Source organism: Mobula hypostoma, chromosome 7 (assembly GCF_963921235.1).
Source record: "Mobula hypostoma chromosome 7, sMobHyp1.1, whole genome shotgun sequence".
NCBI classification, from domain to species: domain Eukaryota; kingdom Metazoa; phylum Chordata; class Chondrichthyes; order Myliobatiformes; family Myliobatidae; genus Mobula; species Mobula hypostoma.
Window position 1 is genome coordinate 162,774,460 of NC_086103.1, and position 23,649 is coordinate 162,798,108.

Sequence of the window (23,649 nt, forward strand, 5' to 3'; positions counted from 1 at the left end):
TCCAAAACTCCATTCTATGATTGTCTCTGTAGAATTAGGAGAACATCTCAATCACTGAGACTGAGTTCAAGAACTGTGAGGTAATATTGCAACTCCATAAAACCACACTATTCAGTCTCTATTTCCTGAGGAGACTGAGGTCCTTTAACATCTGTCGGAGGATGCTGAGGATGTTCTACGAGTCTGTGGTGGCCAGTGCGATCATGTTTGCTGTTGTGTGCTGGGGCAGCAGGCTGAGGGTAGCAGACACCAACAGAATCAACAAACTCATTCGTAAGGCCAGTGATGTTGTGGGGATGGAACTGGACTCTCTGACGGTGGTGTCTGAAAAGAGGATGCTGTCCAAGTTGCATGCCATCTTGGACAATGTCTCCCATCCACTAGATAATGTACTGGGTGGGCACAGGAGTACATTCAGCCAGAGACTCATTCCACTGAGATGCAACACTGAGTATCATAGGAAGTCATTCCTGCCTATGGCCATCAAACTTTACAACTCCTCCCTTGGAGGGTCAGACACCCTGAGCTAATAGGCTGGTCCTGGACTTATTTCCTGGTATAATTTACATACTATCATTTAATTACTTATGGTTTTATTACTATTTAATTATTTATGGTGCAACTGTAACAAAAACCAATTTCCCTCGGGATCAATAAAGTATGACTATGACAATGACTTGTAACATTCAGTTCTGGTTGACTCATTATAGGAAGGATGTCGAAGCTGCTGGAGGGTGCAAAGGAGATTTACCAGCATGCTACCAGGAGAGTATGTCTTATGAAAATAGGTTGAGCAACCTAGGGCTTTTCCTTCTGGAGCGAAGGAGGGTGAAAGGTGACTTGATGGAATGTCTAAGATGATTAAGAGGCAAAGAGGCATAGATTGAGTGGACAGCAGGAGACTTTTTCCTAAGAAGGAAATGGCTGATAAGGGGGGAGGGGTCATTATTTTAAGGTGATTGGATAAAAATATAGGGGGATATCAGAGGTATATATTTTTTACACTGAAAGCAGTGGGTGTGTGGAATACCCAACCGGGGTGATGGTAGAGGCATATACATTCAGGGCATTTAAGAAACTCTTCGATCGGAACATGGATATTAGGAAAATAGAGGGCTATGCAGGAGGAAAGGATTAGATTGATCTTAGAGTAGGTTAAAAGGTCAACACAACATTGTGGGCCAAAGGGCCTGATCTGTGTGGTAATGTTCTGTGTTCTATGTTTCTATGTTTCTTGCTTTTCTTACTATTTAAAGGGGTATTGATGACCTTGGAAGAGCTTACTGGGCAGCTTTCAAAGACCACAGAGTTTCTTTAAGCTATCAGAGAATGGCTGCTCCACTACTTGGAAGCTGGGATACTCATTTAATGGCTCCCTCTGTATGTCCATTGTTGGCAGCAAGAGCAGGAGGAAAATCAAGCTTACCGGGTGACATCCCTGAACAGCAATCACAGCCTTACCTCCCAGATAAACAATAAAGGGATGCACAGTACTTTCTGCACGGGTCATAAGAAACTCACTGACAGAGAAACAGTTTCTCTTAGAGAGTCTGTAAAATCATAATTCACAATGTGATGATATTGAATGTACACATCTAGAGTACTAAACTTAAGCTAAGACCTTCAGTCTTATAATTAATAGTGTTTACCAATATCCTCACTTTAGGGAGATTATACCACATAATACAAAGTCTAACTTACTTTACTACCGTAGTCTTTTTTCCTGACGGGGTTTAACTGCTAACAATCACTATATCAAGCAGTGGATTCTCCTTTCCCAACGAAGGAGGAGACACTTCCTGCTAGTGAAACTGATTAAACAGAGTTATTTTATTTTAAATGGAGCACATTTATTTGGAGGAGTAATTTCTAACAAAGATTATAACTCCACAAAAGATTTCCAAACACAAGTGCAATTCTTACAAGCAAGAAGCGTGCATAATAAGTTGCAAATGAACATATCATCTGTCACTAAATAAAGACACTAGGTAGCGATCCCTGGACTGTGACTGTACAACTGCTCTGCCTTCTGCACTGAGTTGTGATGTTTATATCTTTTTTTTTAAACCAGTCATCTGATCATAGATACTTTATTGATCCCAAAGGAAATTTCAGTGTCACAGTAGCATTACAAGTGCACAGATCTACAAATATTAGAAGGGAAGTAAGAAAGAATACAAAAAAGTTACCTAAACAGTCTAACAGGATGAGGTTATCACTTCCCTTGCTACGGGTTGCCTCATCATAGAGTCTAATGGCCAAAGGTAAGAATGACCTCATATAGCGCTCTTTGGAGCAGCACAGTTGTCTTAGTCTATTACTAAAAGTGCTCCTCTGTTCAGCCAAGGTGGCATGCAGAAGGTGAGAAACATCGTCCAGAATTGCCAGGATTTTCTGTAGGGTCCTTTGTTCCTCCACAGCCTCCAGTGTGTCCTGTTTGACTCCTATAACGGAGCCAAACTTTCTAATCAGTTTATTGAGCCTGTTGGCATCACCCGAGTTGATGCTATTGTCCCAGCAGGTGACCTGCATTGATCAGGTCAGAAGGCAAGAGCCTCAGGCAATGTTGTTTTTTCTGATTAGATTGCAGTCTCAGTTACACTCAGTAACCACTTTATTAGGTACAACTGTACACTTGCTTGTTGATACAATTATCTAAGCAGCCAATCATGTGGCAGCAACCCAATAAGGTCGAGGTTCAGTTGTTGTTCAGACCAAACATCAGAACGGGGAGGAAATGTGATTTAAATTATTTTAACCATGTTGATGCCAGGCAGGATAGTTTGAGTATCTCAGAAACTGCTGATCTCCTGGGGATTTCATGCACAACAATCGCTAGAGTTTACAGAGCTAGGTACAACAAAAAAACAAAAAAAACATCCAGTGAGTGGCATTTCTGTGGGTGAAAAAGCTTTGTTAATGAGAGATGCCAGAGAAGAATGGCTAGACTGCTTCAAGTCAACGGGAGGGCATCAGTAACTCAATTTACCATGTTACAACCGTGATGTGCAGAAGAGCTTCTCTGAACCCCCAGCACATTGAATCTTGAAGTGGATGGGCTACAGCAGCAGAAGATCATGAACATATACTAAGTGGCCACTCCATTAGGTTCAGGAGTACCGAATAATGTGACCACAGAGTGTAAGTCAACAATAGGCTCTCTAAGCATGGGTGGTATTGTTTCTCAAGAAGATGGGTAAATAGTACTCATTAAAGATTAACACAACTATCTTGAACCTTAGACAGTTTCGACTGCTGTGCTAAAAAGCCAGGTTACCCAAACGCCTCCTGACCCTAGATGGTGAATACCCATCATGCAATACAAACTGCATAACTCCCTCCAAATACCAGTCCTTGCCATCATAAATAATACATCAATAGCCAGACAGGGGAGCCCTGATGATACATTTAACTGCTTTGAATGTTTCTTTGCATTGATTATAACACATGAATAAATGAGTCCCTGCTCCATTTACTTAATTGATTTGCTACAATATTTCTACCTATCCTTACGAGTGGCACCTTGATTCAAGATCTCAGCTCTTTGCATAAAATAGATGTTCTGTGAGGAACACTGACTTTCAGATGCATTAGTGGTGTACAGATCATTTCTAACCAATCCTCTGTGGAGATTCTCACTCCTAAGGGAGATGACTATAGCCACCTAGTACTAGGCTCTTCCTATGGTGGGACTGGCAGGACTTCTAATCGTCCTAGCACAGATACGATTGGCTAGGATTTGCATTTTCCTTGCAGCAAAAGTCAAAATGGCCATCCTCTTGCTTCCATCCCTTTTTCCACCATGGCAACCACAATATGTGTTGCTAATATGTGACTGCCACATAAGATTCTCTTCAAGGCTGAGATCCTCCTCTGAACATTGCTCTAAATCATAGCCTTCCTGCTTCGGCCCTCGTTTCTGAGCGTAAAATGTTTCAAATTGGATCCTTGCCAGATTAGCCTCTTTTTGCAGGAGTCCGCATTTGGTACTAGTGCTAAATACAGCCACATTTAAATAAACCAACAGTAAACACAATCTATTTACGGGATAGTTGAATTTTAATATCAGCTTCTTGCACCTCTGTAATCTGAGCAATGAAAGCTGTATCCTTCCATATGTTTATATGCCTGGGGCCCTTGGGATAATAGTTTCCAACCATTGCCATTCTAATCCTCAATTTCCTCAACAACTAAACAAAATCCTGCAGTCTTCAGCCTGGTAGGAAGACATGCAGGGTATCAGTGACATACAAAGAACATTTAATGTTTCAGACTGTAAATAAGACACAGGAGCAGAATTAGGCCATTGAAGCTGCTCCAGCATTCTAGCATGGCTGATTTAAGAACACTCTCAACCCCATTCTCCTGCGTTCTTCCCGTAACCTTTGATGCCCTTACTAATCAAGAAACTATCAACCTTCATTTAAACATACCCAATAAATTGGCCTCCACAACCGTCGGTGGCAATGAATTCCACAGATTAACCCACCCTCTGATACAGAAATTCCTTTTCATCTCTGTCCCAAATGGATGTCCTTCTATCTGAGGCTGTGCACTCTGTCCTGGACTCCCCACTATAGGAAACATCCTCTCCACATCCACTCTATCTAGGCCTTTCAATATTCAATAGGTTTCAATGAGATCCCCCCCTCATTCTTCCAAATTCCAACAAATCCAAGCCCAGAGTCTGCCATGACCGTAAGGCTAAGTACAGCTCCAACGCCATATTTAAGTCTGCTGATGACACCACTGCCATAGGCTGATGATGAATTGCATAAAGGAGGGAGATTGAAATGGTGAATGGTGTCACGGCAACCTCTCACTCAGTGACAGCAAAATCAAAGAGCTGATTATTGACTATCAGAGGTCCATGGGCCAGTCCTTATTAGAGGACTGGAGGTGGAGTTATTATTTCAGAGAATCTTTCCTGGGACCAGTACAAAACACCAATGCCCAAGAATGGAAAGGCCCACAAAAATAGTACATACAGGCCAATCCATTACAGGAAAAGCCTCCCCATCATTGAACACATCTATAAGGGGCGCTGCCACAAGAAAGCAACATCCGTCACCAAAGACCCTCACCATCTGGAGCATGCCCCTTCCTCACTGCTGCCTCCGAGAAGGAGTACAGGAGCTTTATGCCAGTAACGGTTTATTACACTTTAACCAACAGGCTCCTGAACGAGCATGTACAACTTCTGTCACCTCAATAATGAACTGACTCACTTCCAAGGGCTCCACAATTCGTGTTCTCAGTATTATTTATTTAGTATTTTTTTTTGAATTTGCACTGTTTGCATTCTTTTGTAAATTGATTGTTTGTCAGTCTTTGTGTGTAGTTTTTCATTGATTCTATTGTATTTCTTTGTTCTAATCTTGGGATTGTGTATGGCGATATATGCTGTGCGTACTTTGATAATAAATTTACTTTGAACTTTGAATATTGATAGCTGAAGGTGACGTAGCAGATATACTCAATGCTGATCAGTTCGTACAGATGCTCTTGTAAATGGGTTTGGCAAACAGGTAGTTACTGTGTCAGACTGTTCAAAAACATTTTACAGTCCATTAAGTCCCTATGTAGAGTAGTCACTGTTGAAAAGCAACCAAATGTATGATCATCTCTTTGTGCTATTTGTTGACTGGAATAAATGTTGGCCGGGACTCCAAGTGAACTCTCCCACCTTTTCGTAGAATCGAAGAAACGTACAGACAGAGCAGGCCCCTTGTCCATACCAACTGTGATGCCTCGTTATGCTAGCCCATTTTCCCCATTACAGTCATATCCCTCTGCTCCTTGGAAATCTAAAAACCTGTACAAGTGCCTCTTAAACATTTTAATTGCACCTGCCTCCACCTCATCTCAAAGCTCACTGCAGATATTCACCACCCTCTGTGTGAAATATTTACTCGTCACATCTCCTTGAAATTCTCTGCCCCACCCCCACCTCAGAGATGTGCCCTTTAGCTCTAGACTCCACTGTCCAGGGGGAGAGCATCTGACTGTCTATTGTATGTCTGTCCCTCATAACCTTCTTTACTTCTTTGAGGCTCTATAAGATGCTTGGAAGTAGGTACAGAGGGAATGTCAGAGGTAAGTTTTTCACACAGAGAGTGGCGGGTGCGTGGAATGCACTGCCTGCGATGGTGGTGGCGGTGGGGGGGGGCAGATACCATAGGGTCTTTTAAGAGATAAGTACAAGGAGCTTAGAAAAATAGAGGACTGTGCAGTAGGGAAATTCTAGGCAGTTTCTAGAGCAGGTTACATGGTCGGCACAACATTGTGGGCCAAAGGGCCTGTAATGTGCTGTAGATTTCTATGTTCTATGAGGTTCCCCCCCCCCACCCCCACAAAACCTGGAGATGAGAATTACTGCTCAACCAAGGCTGATTGCTTAAGAGCATGAGAATTAGGAACAGGAGAAGCTAAAAAAACCCATTGAATGGGACCATATATAGGTTGATACACCAGTTTCAGTTCTTGTCTTAGACCTGTTCCCTTAGCTTCTCAAAGTTATCAAAGGCTCTCCCAAGTATATTCACAGCACTTCCTTAAAACCAGAGGCCCTGAATTTTTGTGCACGCAAGGCCATTCTGAGACTATGGGTTAAAGTCAAGCTACAGTTCTCTGGCTCTCTGGTTTGTATGTCCTCCCGGTGACCACTTGCATTTTCTCAGGGTGCTGCAGTTTCCTCCCACATTTCAAAGACATACGGGTTAGGTTTGGTAAGTTGTGTGCATGCTATGTTGGTGCCAGAAGCATGGAAACACTTGTGGGCTGCCCCCAGCAAGCCTTGGACAGTGTGTTGCTCATCATCATAAAGATAATCTTTAATCTTATCTTCAATATTTCCCTGGTGCCCTGTCACCACTTCCTTAAACTTGGATGCCAGCAATTTTCCAAGCTATTTGTCACTTGAGCTATGGCCTATTAGCATCATCTCCCAAAAGCAAGAGCTCAGTGTTGAAAAGTGCATTTTAATACTGATGTGATGATGTGATGAGACCAAACTCAGGTTGGGGGTGCAACACCTCATATTCCATTTGGGTTGCCTCCAACCTGATGGCATGAACATCAATCTCTCTAACTTCTCACCCCTCCCTACTTTCCTTTTTCCCATTCCCCATTCTGGTTACCCCTTCACTCATTTTCTTGTCCTCACCTGCCCACCACCTCCCTCTGCTTTATCTCCTTCTTCCATGTTCCACTGACCTCTCCTTTTTTCTGCCTTTTACATCTAACACCTATCTCCTGCCAGCATCTTGCTTCATCCACCGTCCTCCACAAACCCACCTTCCCCTTCACTTGCTCTCACCTATCATCTGCCAGGTTGTACTCCTCCCCCTCCCCCTCCTTCTTATTCCATCTTCTGCTCCCTTCATTTCCAGTCCTGATGAAGTCTCAGGCCAAATTGACAACTGTTTATTTTCCCTCCGTACTTGGTTCCTGACTTGCTGAGTTCTCTCCAGCATTTTGTGTGTGTCGCTCAAGATATCCAACATCTGCAGAATCTCTTGTGTTCTTAATATTGTCATTCGTTGTAAGTAAAAGTTAGGTATTTTCTTCAATTTTAGAATTAGAAATGAACACTACACTCAGTGGTCACTTTAGTAATAAACTGTCACTTGTTCATTACTGTAAATATCTAATCAGCCAATAATATGGCAGCAACTCAATGCATAAAAGCATGCAGACATGGTCAAGAGGTTCAGTTGTTGTTCAGACCAAACATCAGAATGGGGAAGAAATGTCTGCTAAGTGACTTTGACCATGGAATGATTGTTGGTGCCAGATGGGATGGTTTGAGTATCTTGGAAACTGCTGATCTCCTGGGATTTTCATCCACGATTATCTGCGGAGATTACAGGGAATGGTGCGATAAACAAAAAAATCCAGAGTAAGTGGCCGTTCTGTGGGTAAAAACGCCTTGTTAATGAGAGGACAGAGGAAAATGGCCAGACTGGATTAAGCTGACAAGAAGGCGACAATAACTGAAATAACTATGTCTTACAAGAGTGTTCAGAAGAGTATCACTGAATGCACAACACGTCAAACTATGAAGAGTATGGGCTAAAGCAGCGGAAGACCACACCGGGTTCCACTTCTGTACTTAATAAAGTAGCCACTAAGTGCGTATATCCATAATAAACACGGTAGTTTGGAACCGATGAGTGGCACTCTCTGTAACAACCTTTATGCACAGTTCCAAAAGGCCCTAAAAGTATTTATAAACATTAGGAAAAATTACGCGAAGCCGAACTGACATTTCTACTAATTTTACACCCTGTTGCTTCTTTGCCTTCTGCACGTTAGAAACTTGCCGAATCACTTATCCTGAGCAGCACACTTCTAAGTTCATCTGGACGGTCTTCCACCTGTTCAAAAACTGAGCCGCAGGAGCCGAAATTGACAGGGAAACAAGAGGCGGGGCTTGCAATTGCGCCCATGATTATGACGTAGGAGCTGCCTGACAGACAGACGAGTCACCCAGTCCGGAACAGAGATCGTTCTGATGGCTTCGGTGATTGGGCGGTGGATCGGCAAGGGGGAGCCACTGAGTGCTGAGGGTGGGCGAGGCTTGGCGCTGCCGGAGCTCGGCAGGCGAGCGAAGGGCTTTTGCTTTGCCTTGCCTTGCCTTGCCTTGCCTTTTGGCCAGTTCTGTTTTTCTTGGACGTTTTGTAAGTGCTCACCTGCTACCCCGGGGTGTTTATTCAGCTTTCCTTTGGTATCTGTGCGAACTCATAAGCCGCGCTGAAAACTCGAGAAGAGGGACCGGAACAACAACAGTACAAACACTCGTTTTCCTCGCCTGTCGGGATTTAATGCGCGTAAAAAAAAATTGTGTTATAAATAAAGAGCTCACGGACAGACGGAACGCAGCGGAGCCCCAGTTCCTGCTATGAGAGAGACAGCGAAACTCCGGCGGCGACTCGGTGAGCAATGAGATGAGGCTCAGGCATGGGACTGTGGCCACAGCGTTAGTGTTTGTCACCTCCTTCCTCAGCCTGTCCTGGTACACGGCTTGGCAAAATGGAAAAGGTACAGTTTAACAAGCAAATCCGGAATACGTGTAAATGTATATCATCAGTTAAGAATTGCCTCTCTGTGTAAATTCAGGTCGAACAGCTATGTTTCACACAAGCTAGTAAACAGAAAGCAGTCCCGCTGCGGGTTTGCGTGTGCCATGTTAAGGCTGAAGCTGCCAAACGTCAGTGTATTAACTGAGCTGTAGAGGGTTACTTGTGTTCCTGGGCTGTAGCGGGTTACTTGAAATGTGACATACTTGTGCTGGAGCGGGTGGCTTGAAATGTGACTTAATTGAATGGGAAGCGAGCTGGCTGTCCCGCGATTGCGTACAAACGGGTTTGTATTTTCTGTTACGTTCACACGTGAGCCAGTTTGCAAAGTGTGAGTGACTTGTCGGCGACGGAGTTTGATCCGTCTGTAAAGATGGGCCGTGAGGTGTCTGTCCGAAGCAACCAAAACAGGCCACTTAGTGTACTATCACCACGAGAAAAATATGTATGGCTGAGGTGATTCTTTTGATTTATTAATAAAAGTATTGGCAACTTTAAATATGCCACTCTCTACAACCGCTTCCCTTTTCTGAATCGGGCCGAGTGCCATTCTACAGGTATTTTAAAATCCGATTTCTGTAACTTTAACAGTCGTTGACGTTGCTTTATTGTAGTCAGGTAGTAAATAGAGGCATATTTGCTTAAATTTCCATATTGAATCCGTGTGTGTGTTTTAAATTATTCCCACTCCCCGCAGAGGCTGTGTGAAAGTTGCTCTGAAGTTTAATCGGGCGTTACTGGAAATTGGAACATTTTCTTATAGCATCATGGAGATGGCAGGTAACAGAACCTTGTGCCCTAGGTCTGGCTGCTGCTGGCTTCTACGTAAATGTAAACATAATCTGTTCCCGGACTGGGAAGTGGGAAGAGGAAAGCGCTGAGCTGTTACAAAATAGACCAACGAGGTGTGGAATGCGATGCAGTAGATCCTAACTTCCTCATTCTTTCCTGTTTGGTCTGTGTGGCCTTGTCTGTTTACTGGGCATGGAAGAAAGTCTTGAGACGTCAAACTCAAATGCTGTCGAATGTTTGAAAGTGTATTGGCAAGTTGTTCACGAGGTTAATTGCACCTTTTTCCTGTGTTCTATGCCAATGATTGTTAGTTTTGTTTTTAGAAGAGGCAGTATTTACTATATTCATTAAATTTTGATCAGCAGCTTTACCATGGTGGCTAAACAACATGCTAACAGGCCCCTTGGCCAGTTGTGTATACATTGACCAAGTCCTGAGCCAGTCCTATTTGTCTACTTTTAGTTCACATCTCTCTGACTTTCCTGTGCATAACTTCTCTGACTTTTAACGGAGGAAAATATCCAAGCTGGTTTTCAAAATGTACTCAAACAAAAATGAGTGTCAAGCTGAAGAAACCTGGTGTCCCTTCCCTTTCCTTTGCAATGGTGAAGAAGGGCGTTGGCCCAAAGCGTCAACTGTTTATTCATTTCCACAGATGCCTCCTGACCTGCGGAGTTTCTCCAGCATCTTGTATGTGTAACATTAGAATGGGTGGACAAAAGCAGGGTCAATGAAATGATTTAATAGAGCTTGCACTTGGCTAAAAGTTTGTGACCTTATGAGGCCACTTGGGAAGCGCCATTATTGATGCCTTTAGACGTTGAGGAGGTTCAGAGCTGAGGAAGAATTTTTTTAGCCAGACCGTGGTGAATCGGTGGAATTCCTTGTCGCAGATGGCTGTGGAGGCCAAGTCGCTGGGTAACTTAAAGCAGAGGTTGATAGGTTCTTGATTAGTAAGGGCGTCAAAGGTTATGGGGAGAAAGCAGAAGAATGGGGTTGAGAGGAATAATAAATTGTGATGGAATGGCGGAGCAGATTTGATGGGCTGAATGACCTAACTCTTCTCATGTGCCATTTGTCTAGCCAAAAGTTGGGTCAATGAGGTGGTTTAACAGAGCTTGCATTAGGCTGAAGGTTTTTTCAACCCTTTGACCTGATGAGCCCACATGCTATTTGTGAAGTGTGATTACAGTTGTCTTGGAATAGACAAATCCCAGTAGCAGCATTGAAGTAAATGACATGTTCTGTCGAGCAATGCACCAGGCAATTCACTGAGCCAATTGCAGCACCGAGAGCAATGCTTCCATCATTAAGGACCCCTGTCAACCAGGGCAAGCTCACTTATTGTATTACCATCAAAGAGGAGGTGCAGGCGCACTCGATATTTTAGGAACAGCTTCTTCCCCTTTGACGTCAGATTTCTGCATGAACAATGAACCAAACCATGAACTATTTTTGTGCTGTATTTCCCTTACTTATTTACTTTTTATGTATTTCTTTTGCAACAGAATATTTAAAAACTACAAATTTCATGAGACGTGTGATCTTAAACCTGACTGTGATTTTTGTTTGGTTGTTGGAAGTATATTTTCCCCAGAGTACTGAGTAAACTCCTCTACCTATTTTTTTTGTAGAAAAGAGAAAGGGAATTGTTCCCAACCGATTAGGAGTGAGCAAGGTTGGTGTAACACAAGAGCATGAGAGATGTGTGTGGGCTATCAGACGCATCTGATAGGCATCACGGTGCTGTGGTCGTATAGTTGGGTGCCATAGTAGAGTAGCAGTTAGCACAACACTATTACTGCTCAGGGTGTTCTGGAGTTTGGAGTTCAATTCCAGCGCCATCTGTAAAGAGATTGTACATTCTCTCCATGAGCCGTGTGGATTTCCTCCAGGTTCTTCAGCTTCCTCCCCTCCCACGCTGAAACAATGAAATACAATAAACAGTGCACAAAAGCACCTGAACTGATATTTGGAAAGAGTGAATACAGCACTGGTCTAAAAATTCTATCTAACCTCTGTTCCTCGATCAAGGCCTCTTAGTATCTGGCAGGTTTCACTGAGATTGCCTTCATCTTTCTGAACTGCATAGAGTACAGGCCCAGATACATGAAGTATTCTTCGTATGTTAAACCTTTCATTTTTAGAGTCATTCTTGTGAACCACTTCTGGACTCTTTCTAGGGCCAGGACATCCTTCCTTAGATAAGGGAATCAGATTTCTCTTAAAGTTGAAAGTAAATTTATTATCAAAGTACATATGTGTCACCATATACAAACCTGAGATTCATTTTCTTGTGGGCATACTCGATAAATTCAATAACCATAATAGAATCAATGAAAGACCACACCAATGGGGTAGACAACCAGTGTGCAAAAGATGACAAACTGTGTAAATAGAGAAAGATATTAAAATAATAATCAATAAATAAGCAATAGATGTTGAGAAATGAGATTTTTTTTAAAAAACCCTAAAAATAAGTCCACAGGTTGTGGGAACAGTTCAGTGATGGACAAGTCAAGTTGAGTGAAGTTCTCCCCATTGGTTCAAGAGCCTGATGGCTGAGGGGTAATAACTGTTCCTGAACCTGGTGGTGTGGGTCCTGAATCCTCATCCTGATGGGAGTATGAGGAAAAGTGAGTTGCACAATGGAGGCAGAATGTAAATTTCCAGAGGATATAAATTTCCATAGGATTAGCAAACTTCAGAACATGTTAGGGATTTTAATTGAAACAGTAAATGCTACAATAATTCAAACTGCATCCTTACTGAGAGGGGGGGAAAAAGTAAATGTTTCAAGTTGACAGCCTTTCATCGGTGATTGTGTTCAAGTCAGGATAGTGCACAACTTTATTCAGCTATCTGTTTGCTCCCTACCCTTGTTGATGGAGGCCACTGCTTGGGTTGAACTTGTCCTGTGTTCAAAGCCAGGGTCAATTTATTATCAAAGGTCCCTGATGGTTGCTACTTTCCTGCAATAATGCTCCATGTAAATGTGCTTTATCTCATGATGAACTGGGCCGTATCTTTTGTAGGATTTTCCATTCATGGGCATTGATGTTTCCATACCAGGCTGTGATGCAGCCAGTCAATATACTCTCCACCACATATCTGTAGAAGTTTGTTAAAATATGTGTGGGAGCACGTGGCCAAGTGGTTAAGGCGCTGGACTAGCCACCTGAAGGTCGTGAGTTTGAGCCCCAGCCAAGACAGCGTGTTGTGTCCTTGAGCAAGGCACTTAATCACACATTGCTCTGCGATGACACTGGTGCCAAGCTGTATGGGTCCTAATGCCCTTCCCTTGGACAACATTGATGTCGTGGAGAGGGGAGACTTGCAGCATGGGCAACTGCTGGTCTTCTATACAACCTTGCCCAGGCCTGCGCCTTGGAGAGTGAAGACTTTCCAGGCGCAGATCCATAGTCTCACAAGACTAACGGATGCCTTTACTTTGTTAAAATATTAGATGTCATAGTGAATCTTTGCAAGCTCCAAAGGAAGTAAAGGTGCTGCTGTGCTTTCTTTGTAATTGCACGTGTGCTGGGTTTAGGACAGGTCCTCTGAAATAATAACACCAAGGAATATAAAGTTTCTGACTCTCTGATTCCTCCGATGAGGACTGGCTCATGGACTTCTGGTTTCTTCCTCCTGAAGTCAGTCAGCTCATTGGTCTTGCTGACATTGAGTAAGAGGTTGTTTGGTGGCACCAGATTTTCAATCTCCCTCCTATATGCCTGCCTTTTTCTTCCCAATGCAGTCTGACCAAAGTCTTAAAGCCTTAGCAGTGCATCCTTTTACATTCTAATCCACTTGAAATCAGTGCTAGTATTGCATTTGCTGCCATTGCCACAAACTCAACCCTCAAGTTAACTGTGAGGGAATCCCAGGTCCCTTTGCTCCTGATTTCCAAATTTCTTCCCATTAAGAAAATAGTTTACACCTTTATTCTTCCTACCAAAGTGCATAACCTCACGCTCCCCACATTGTTCGCTAAGTGTAACTATTATAGCAGCTTCTGTGAAGTGCCAGAGCGTGGCACTTGCATCATAAAAATCCTGATGTCGCTGTTGACGATGGGTTAACACGTACAAAATGCTGGAGGATCTCAATAGGTCTGTCAGCATCTGTGGAAAGGAATAAATAGTCGACATTTTTGGGCTGAGATTGTTCATCAGGGCTGCAAAGAAAGGTGGAAGAAGCCAGAAAGCATTTCCAGTATCTGTAAGTCTCCTGTTAAAGATATGTTAACTTCTCCAAAACAGCACCTCATTGTCTGGCTCTTCTGTATTATACTACGGATGCAAAATAAGCTCACCACACAGAGGAAATATCCATTCCATCTGTTCTCTTTTCATAACGTGATGAGGTTTAAAATTGGCTAGTTAACCTCTTGGGACTGGAAATTAACTGTTGTATGTGTGAAATCTAGTTTCTCCAGGTTTTGATTGCTATCGGACTGTCAGATTTTGTTCCTTATGCTTTTTCATTATTTCAACAGATTTCCAATTTACTTTCCATACCTGATTTGGTTTTGAATACACTTTCTAAGTTCAGATTGTACGTCTATCCTAAACACGAACACACGCCATTCGACTCAATCATCCTACTAAAAGTTGTGAATACGGCCTAGTCTATCACAGGTAAAGCCCTTCCAACCATTGACCACATTCACGTGAAACACTGTTGCAGGAAAGCAGCATCCATCATCAGGGACCCCCCACCACCCAAGACATGCTCTCTTCTCACTATTGCCATCAGGAAGAAGGGACAGGAGCCTCAGGATTCACACCACCAGGTTCAGGAACAGTTATTACCACTCAACCATCGGGCTCTTGAACCAAAGGGAATAACTTCACTTGCCCCATGATTGAAATGTTCCCACAACCATTGGACTCGCTTCCAATGACTCTTCATCTCATGTACACAATATTTTATTGCTTATTTAATATTTCTTGTATTTGCATAATTTGTTGTCTTCTGCACTCTGGTTGAACACCTTAGTAGGGCGGTCTTTTATTGATTCGTTACAGTTATTCTATAGGTTTATTGAAAATGAATCACAGGGTTGTATATGATGACATATACTTTTTGGTAATAAATTTACTTTGATCTTTGAACTTTGAATCATGTGCTGGAAATTGTGCTGTATAGGGATTTCCCTCAGAAGGATTTTCTGTTTGTATTCTCGCATCCTTTTCGGGTATTTTCAGCTACTTGTTACAAGCCATCTGTGATGATGAGTAACTCTGAGTAAGAGATTATCCTAATTTCTATAGGATTACTAATCATTTAGGACTTTTGACATGCAGGTTTGAGTTCTCTGATTTCCCTCCATGTGTATCCAGTCTAACCTTGTCATTACTTTAAAGACCAGTAACTGTTTGCATCATTAGCTCCCTTTTTTCAGAGGGAACACTGAACATGTTCAGATTTCCATTGGCTGCAATTTCTCAGCTGCTGCTCTCTCTGTGTAATTCACTTTTGTCTCAGTATCATCTTTTTCCATACTGGAGTCTACATTGATCTAATTTTACAGCAATTGTGATATTTTGATTTCAAAAGATGAAATATTGCAGGTGCTGGAAATCAGAAATAAAGCAAGAAATGCTGATGGAATAGATAGCATCTGTGTTGAGAGGTTTGTGTTTGAAATTGGGTACTAAACTTGTCATTCAGCTGGAATGAATTATCCCTATGCAGTTGTGTCCCATTCAGCTGCTTCTTTTCTGGATTATTGGGGTATTTATTTTTCATAGTTTTTTTATTTACATGTTTGTTAGCCTCCTACCTATTTGCTTTCTTAAGTTGTCTTCATACTTTCAGTCAGTTTTGATTGTTTTAAGGAGGGGGCATTCGTGATTGTTAGGGTCCCAGGGGCTTTCAGAGCTCTTCCCCGCACCCCCCCCCCCCGGCCCTTCTTGCATCTTAATTTTGCTAAAGATAAATCTGACCCTGATCAGCCATTTCTAGTGGCTGTGAATGTTCAATTTTGTTCTCTGCAAATCACTTTTGCATTTCCCCTCAGTGCTTCTAGAGAAACTGCATTCAGCAGCCAGTCAGAGTAAACTGCAAATATTTGCCTATACTGTACTGCATTCTGGAGCCAAGCTCAAAACACTGAGAGGATGGGTCTGATACTTCCCCTGCAAACTGCTCCTTTTTTTAAATTTCAGAAATAAACTTTGTTCATAAAAATATATACAAGAAATACAGAGCAAAAAATACATGGCTGTCTTTGTGTTTGTAGTGTCATCAAATCAATACACTTGCTGTTCGGTCAAACCTGTGCATACTATTTACAAAGCATCAGCGCTATTCACATCAAACACCTTTAATCCATTTCCTCGTGGCCAACTATTTTAATTCCACGCTCCATTCGCGTTCCGATATTTCAGTCCACGGCTACTTGCAGGTTGGAGGAGCAACGCCTCCTATTCTGTCTGGGTAGTCTCCAACCTGATGGCATAAACATTAATTTCTCTAACTTCTGGTAATTTCTTCCTGTCCCTCATTTTTTTTTTCTATTTCCCATTCTTGGCCTCCTCTCATCCCTTCTTTTCTCCTCACCTGTCCATCGCCTCCCTCTGGGGGACCCCCCTGATGGATGCTGCTTTCCTCTGGTAGCCTTCCTTGTAAATGCACTCAATAGTGGGGAGGGCTTTGTTTGTAATGGACTGGACTGTATCCACTGCTTTCTGTAGATTTTTCCATTCCTGAACATTGGACCGGGCTGTGGTGCAACCAGTTAGGATACTCTCCACTGTGCATCTATAGAAGTTTGTTGAAGCTTTAGGTGACATGCAGAATCCAAGTCTGTTTCTAAGGAAGTAGAGGTGCTGCCATGCCTTTATGATGGCTCATTGGCTACTTGGAGGGCAGTATAGGATGGAAGTGACACTCTGATGGTACCTGCCCCTGTTGCACATTACTCTCCTCTGACAATGAAGTCACACGAGAACACGTGAGAAATCTGGATCCCTGCCCATAATCTTGGGTACCATCCCTCAGCGAAGGCGAGCCTTGATGGTGAAAATTACCATTGCCTTCAAAGTGACAGTGTGTCTTTTAATCATCTAGGGGAAAACACATTTGAAAATCACGATCACAGATCTGTCACAAGACTCAGTCAACTGGGTGGCAGTGATCTCTGCTCCACCATTTGCTTAGCAGATCTGGACTACTTGCACAGGCATCATAAGTCAGTGGAAATAATGCCAGCAATACCTTCTCCATAAAGGAAAGGCAAGTGAACCAATGTCGTTGTCACTAAACGAGTTAGCATTCCTAATTTGGAGTCCCTGGTTGAACTCTCTCAGCTGGGTCCCACGGGCCGTGTTGCATGTTTGCCTGACACCAGACACTCAGATGCTCCAAGCAAATGCTCCATTCTGAGCTTGGTCACGGGAAGAGGTTTACTGGGTTGGTAGAACACAGACCATATGACATTGTAGTATAGTACAGGCCCTTCAGCCCTCAGTGTTGTGCCGCCCTTTTTAGTGCACTTTTCCTTGGCAGAGAAGACAATTCAAGGATGTGCTAAAAGCCATAAACAAGGGATTCTACAGATACTGGAGATCTTGAGCAGCACACACTGGAGATCTTGGAGGTCAGCAGGTCAGGAGTCGGTGTTTCTGGCTGAGACCCTTCGGGACTGGAAAGGAAGGGTTGGGCGGGGTGTGGAGGTGGGAGGGAAAGGAGGCAAGCTAGGTAAGACCAGGTAAGGGGGAAAGGTAGGTGGATGGGGGAGAAGAGTGTGAGAAGCTGGGGATGATAGGTGGAAGAGGTGAAAGGCTGAAGAAGGAATCTAATAGAAGACAGTGGACCATGGAAGAAGGGTGGGGGGAGGGACCAGAGGAAGGTGATAGGCAGGTAAAAAGAAGGGTGAGAGGGTAACCAGAATGGTGAATGGCGGAAAAGGAGGGAGGCACAGAAATGACCAGAAGTTAGATGAAATAATATTTGTGACATCAGGTTGGAGGCTACCCAGATGGAATATAGAACAAAATATTGACTATTTCTGACCTGCATTTCCCCCAGCATTTTGTGTGATGTGCCCAATGTCTGTGAATAAAGGCTCTCTGGCTCCTGGGCATGCCTACCCCTGACAGCTGAAAGTGCTGGAGTGTATTGAGAACCTTGAAGTTGCACATCAGAAATCCACAGAAGCTCCGTATCAGCGGTGGAAGAATACAACCATCTCAAACTAACTCTGTGATCAGTTCTGACATTGTCTTCATTTGCCACCTTAAAATGCATGAAACAGGGGTGGAAGTAAATTATCCTCTGTCCTGGGGTGGGGGGTGGTGGGTGGAAAGAAGAAATCTCCCATTTGCCCCTCTCTTGTTATCATCCTATGATAATATTACTGAGAATGCAAAGAAAATGTATGAATTTCTCTTTGGTCTTTTCAAAAGAAACATTGTTAGATCAAAATAAACTTTATTCATAATAATAAAAAAATACAAGAATAAATACCTCAAAAAAGTGGCATCCGTCATTAAGGACCATTATCGGCCAGCATATGCCCTCTGGTTACTACTGCCACCAGGGAGGGCGTACAGGACCCTGAGGACCCATACTTTCCGGGACAGCTTCTTCCCCTCTGCCATTAGAGTTTGGAATGGACAATGACCTAATGCATGATCACTACCTCACTATTTTTGCTCTACTTGTTTTTTTAATTGTATTTTTTATGTATTGCACTGTACTTATGGCCCAAGTGATAAATTTCACCACATGTCAGTGATATTAAAACTGATTCTGTGGTCTCTAAACTGCACAAAGCCTATTCATTCTTACATTCATGGTCAATATGTTAAGTAGTGTCCTATTGTATTCCTTAAAACCAATACAGGTAGGACTGTTGCCACTCAGCTACAGCCCCCTGGTGTGGTACACTACTGTGATAATTGAGGAGCTTCCTCACCCAAGAGTTTTTTTAAAACAAAATTTTTGTTATGAATAATCTGTTCAATGTCTTTTAATTCTTTAAATTCATAGTCAACACTTTCTATATTGTTCTCTTGCATTTGTACACATCAATAACCCTGTTGCCATTCATGACACCCTCTCATGGTACACTGCTACAATAATAGAGGGGCTTCCTCGTCCAACCCGGCCGCTCCCTCTCCAGTAGGAGAATCACCCTACACCCATGAAACAGTTGCCACTGAAACTCCAACAGTAGCATGCATGGTGGGAAAATTTACACGTCCAGAGTTTAAATCCATTTTTATGTAATGTGTTCACTTTATGGCCTAAGCAAATACTGGTTCATGTTGGGTTTTGGAGGGCTACGGGGCTGAGGGAGCTATTGGTGGTTGCAGGGCTACCAGACAGCACTGCAGTAGATGGCACAGATTTCTGTCAATGCTCCACCATTGTATCTATGTAAAACATTATAATATCCAATGACATGCAGCTCATTTCAGTGCTCTATGACTGCAAATGGAATGAAAGGCAAAGGCAATCATCAGTTTAGAAATTTGACTATTCCCAATGTGAGGTTCTCTGAAACAGATGAAATAATAAAATTCCTCAATCTAACTACAGTGGATTCCAGTTATTTGGGACAACTCTTACAAAACTAAAACTAATCGAGAAAATAGCTGGGATTCACTTCATTTATTTGGGACACTATGTTGCTTAATTGGGATAGGAGACCGTTGCCAAACAGTTTGTAACTAGCATCAGCCGCATGCAGTTGTGTGGTCGTTAGACATCATAGTGTGCTTAGATGGAATAGTTTTAAATACTGTCACGTGTGTGCTTTGTCACTGATAGTTGGTGAGAAATAAGTGATAACGTAATTCAGAACTGTTATGGTCACTGTGGTTTCAAGCATTCAGACTTGAATGGTAGTTGTCTGTCATATTCAACAGTGATAGGAAACCTGTGTGGGACAGTTTTTAAATGGAGAAGCCATTGCACTGGGATAGTTCCACACTCTCCTCTTCAGAAGTCTAAATCCTGTGGTATGAGTAGTTGTCATGACTGGGGTCTTCCTTGGTTGCAGTGGATGACCACGACTATTTCTGTGCCTTGTCATGCCCTTCGCTCTCCATGGGGCATTGCAGAACTGCCTTCCTGGCCGTTGGATCTCGCTGTCGATCTCATCTATCCAGTCCAGACTTCACATACTGGGACAGTATGTCCCTATCGTGCTGGACTTTAGACCTGTTGGCTGCACTCACCTGGCTTAGCCCGTTGTTGAAAAGGTGCCCCAGGGTGTGGCCACTGTCATGTACAAACAGCTACTTGGAGCCACAGGTGAGAGCTGAGTGCTCGGGGACCAAAGGTGAATGAGCTGCCCTGAAGTGGACACGACAAGCCCCCTCACCAGAGATGCTGCCCTTTCCTGGACACCCCATACACCCCTTTGTTCATTTTCAGTCAATTAGAAAAAACACAAGATACACTGGATGAATTCCTCCATTGATAACTATTAGGAACTGATAGTTTTATAGCACTGTAGTGGTATGTATGTATTCATTCCATCCTTCTGCACCCATGCCGTTGTATTGAATCTACCCTTGCCTCAGATTCTCTTTCAATACAGAAAGCAGCCAGTTGGCCCAATTAGTCAATGCCGGCTCTTCAGAATCATGTTTAATATCTCTGACATGTTGAGGAATTTGTTGTTTTGTGGCAGCGGTACAGTGCAATACATTAAAATGATAAATTACAATGAGATTTATATTAAAAATAAATCAAATTTGAAAAAAATATAGTAATGCATTCCCATCAGCCCCATTCTCCCACTTATTTTCTGTCAACTGCCTGATGACCTACACTAGGGGTAATTAATAGTAGATGGCATATCTTTGCGAGGAAACTAGAGCACCTAAAGAGAGCTCTAACAGTCACACTTCACAGAAAATGGTGGATGCAGTCCTGTCCATCGCATGTAAAGTGCTCTCTGTGATTGAGCACATTGACTCGACAAGGAGCGCCTCCACAAGAAAGCGAAACCCATCACCAAGGATCCCCACCATCCAGGGCATGCTGTCTTCTCTCTACTACCATCAGGAAGGAGACCCAAGGACCTCGGGTCTTACACCATCAGCAGGCTCCTGAACCAGTGTAGGTAATGTCATTCACCTCAACTCCAAACTAATTCCACAACCTACCAACTCGCTTCCAAGGATTCTACAGCACATGTTCTTAGTATTATCTACTTGTTTTATTTGCACAATTTGCCTCTTGCTGATTGGCTGTTGGTCAGTCTTTATTTATGTTTAGTTTTTCATAAATTTTATTGTGTTTCTTTATTTTCCTTAAAATGCCTGCAAGGAAACATCTCAAGCTACTATAATAAGTTTACTCTGACCTTGTAGGAACTCCATGGAAGGCACCAAGATCCGGCTAAAAAGTGGGTGGCTGGACCTGTATGATGGCAGTACTAACTGCTGCACGAGGGTGCTTCAAAACACTTGCAGATTTTTGATTTCCATTTGAAGCTTTTAATCCACTGGAATACTGATACATATTATATACAAATCCTCAATCATCAGAGGTGTTTTAAGTTGCTACTTAAGCATATTTTGGACTACATTTTAAGAATGCAAAAATTAAGAAACCTTATTATGAAGAATATCATCTAATCATAACTAGTTTAACCATTTAGATATATTTATGTAACAGGGCTGTTAATCTAGCGACCTTGTGATCTGTAGGAATGAATTCACCAAGGCACCTGGAGAAATTTAAAACCATTAATAAATCTGGATGATACAGCTGGTATCAGTGATGGTGATTGCAAATGTACTGAATGTCATTAAAAATCCTACTTTGTTCGCTAATGTCCTTCGGGGAAAGGGATTGGTTGTGTTTACTCACAACAGCTTGTTTGTCCCAAAACTGCCCTTGGAAAAGACTTAGCAATCTGCTCTGTTCACAGGCAATTGGGGATGGGCATTAAATTTACTGAGTGGCCACTATATTAGGTACAGGAGAAACCTAATAAAGTGGCCACTTAGTGTGTGTTCGTGGTCTTCTGCTGTAGCCCATCCATTTCAAGGTTCAGCATGTGTTGTGCTTTCAGAGAATGTTCTTCTGCACACCACCATTGTAACACATGGTTAATTGAGTTACTGTCACCTTCCTGTCAGCTTGAACCAGTCTGGCCATTCTCCTCCGACCTCTCTTATAAACAAGGAATTATCACACACAGAACTGTCACTCACTGAATGCTTTTTGTTTTTCACACCAGTCTCTGTGAAATAGAGACTGTTGTGCATGAAAATCCCAGGAGATCAACAGTTTCAGAGATACTCAAACCACCCTATCTGGCACCAACAATCACTCCAAGGTCAAAGTCACTTAGATCCCATTTCTTCCTCATTTTGAGGTTTTGTCTGAACAACTGAACCTCTTGAACTTGTCTGCATTCTTTTATGCATTGAGTTCCTGCCACATGACTGGCTAATGAGATATTTGTTTACATGAGCAGGTATACATAACAAAATAACCACTGTGTGTAGAACTTTGCCACGCGTACATTGGAACCTGATGTGTGCGCGCCCAGAGTCTATGCACAAAGATAAGAACTAGAAAGGTAATTTGTTCTTCATTTCTCTGTGAGCTTGTCTTTAATGCCTTTGTGGACAAGTTCCTTTGTTCTGATACACATATGATGTCCAGAAGACAGCTCAGTGACCCTGGGTCTGTACTCACTGGAGTTTAGAAGGGTCGGGGGTGGGGGATCTCATTGAAACCCACAGAATATTGAAAAGTCTGGGTACGATGGAGACAATGCTTCCTGTAGTTGGCGAGTCTAGGACTGGAGGGAACACCCTCAGAATTAATGGACATCCCTTTAGAACATAGATGAGCAAGTTTTTAGCCAAAGGGTGGTAAATCTATGGAATTCATTGCCACCGATGGCCATGGAGGCCAAAGTATTGAATATGTTTAAAGTGGAGATTGATGGGTTCTTGATTAGCTAGGGTGTCAAAGGTTACGGGAAGAAGGCTGGAGAAGGGGTTGAGGGAGTAATAAATCAGCCATGGCAGTTTAGACTAGATGGGCCAAATCGACTAATTCTGCTTGGCCCTATGGTCTTGCACGGGTATTCTATAACCTGATTGCCACCTCTACCTGAGATTGGCACCCATCCACCTTCCTAATAGATTTGGCAAAAGGCTGATCCATCCTACAAATAAGACAGAGGAAAGGGCAGTTTTGCCTGAGTCCATATCCCACAATGTTTAACTGACTATCAAGCTCCTTAGTTAAGAAGTTCTAGTACCAAGAATGGAAAAAAAAACCCTAGTTTTCGTGCTCCGCATGTGATTTAATCAACTTCATGGCACAAGCTTGCTTGAAAAGCATTTAATAAGTTACAAAGGTGGTTGGCAGTATATTTTCTCTAGAACATAGAACAGTACAGGCTCTTTGGCCTACAGTGTTATGCCAACTCTTTGATCTTGGGATAGGTTAATCTAAACCTTCCCTCCATTTTTCTTTTCATCCATGTTCCTATCTAAGAGTCTCTAAATATCCATTATGTATATGCCTCTGGCACCGTCATTGATAGTGTGTTCCACGTACCTATCGCTCTCTGAGTTTTTTTTTTAAGTCTACACCTGACCTAGTCCCCCTTTTTTCCCTATATTTTCCTTCAAACAACTTAACCTTGTGCTCCTTTGTGTTAGCCATTTCTGCCCTGGGAAAAAGGTCTCTGGTTATCCACTTCATCCATGCCTCTTGTCATCTTGAGCACCTCTTCTCATTGTCTTCTAGCTTACTCAGCCTATCACTGGAGGCCTGTAATCTC

The 23,649-nt window shown here is 42.7% G+C and overlaps 1 protein-coding gene across 1 annotated transcript in view; it reads left to right on the forward strand.

The window, feature by feature from the left end:
- The first annotated feature begins 8,584 nt into the window (after positions 1-8,584).
- LOC134349720 (alpha-1,3-mannosyl-glycoprotein 4-beta-N-acetylglucosaminyltransferase A-like) overlaps positions 8,585-23,649 on the forward strand; it is a 288,721-nt gene continuing 273,656 nt past the window's right edge. The window contains exon 1 of the mRNA XM_063054473.1: positions 8,585-9,042. Coding sequence (XP_062910543.1) covers positions 8,949-9,042 — 94 coding nt within the window. The 5' untranslated portion in view covers positions 8,585-8,948. The remainder of the gene's footprint in view (positions 9,043-23,649) is intronic.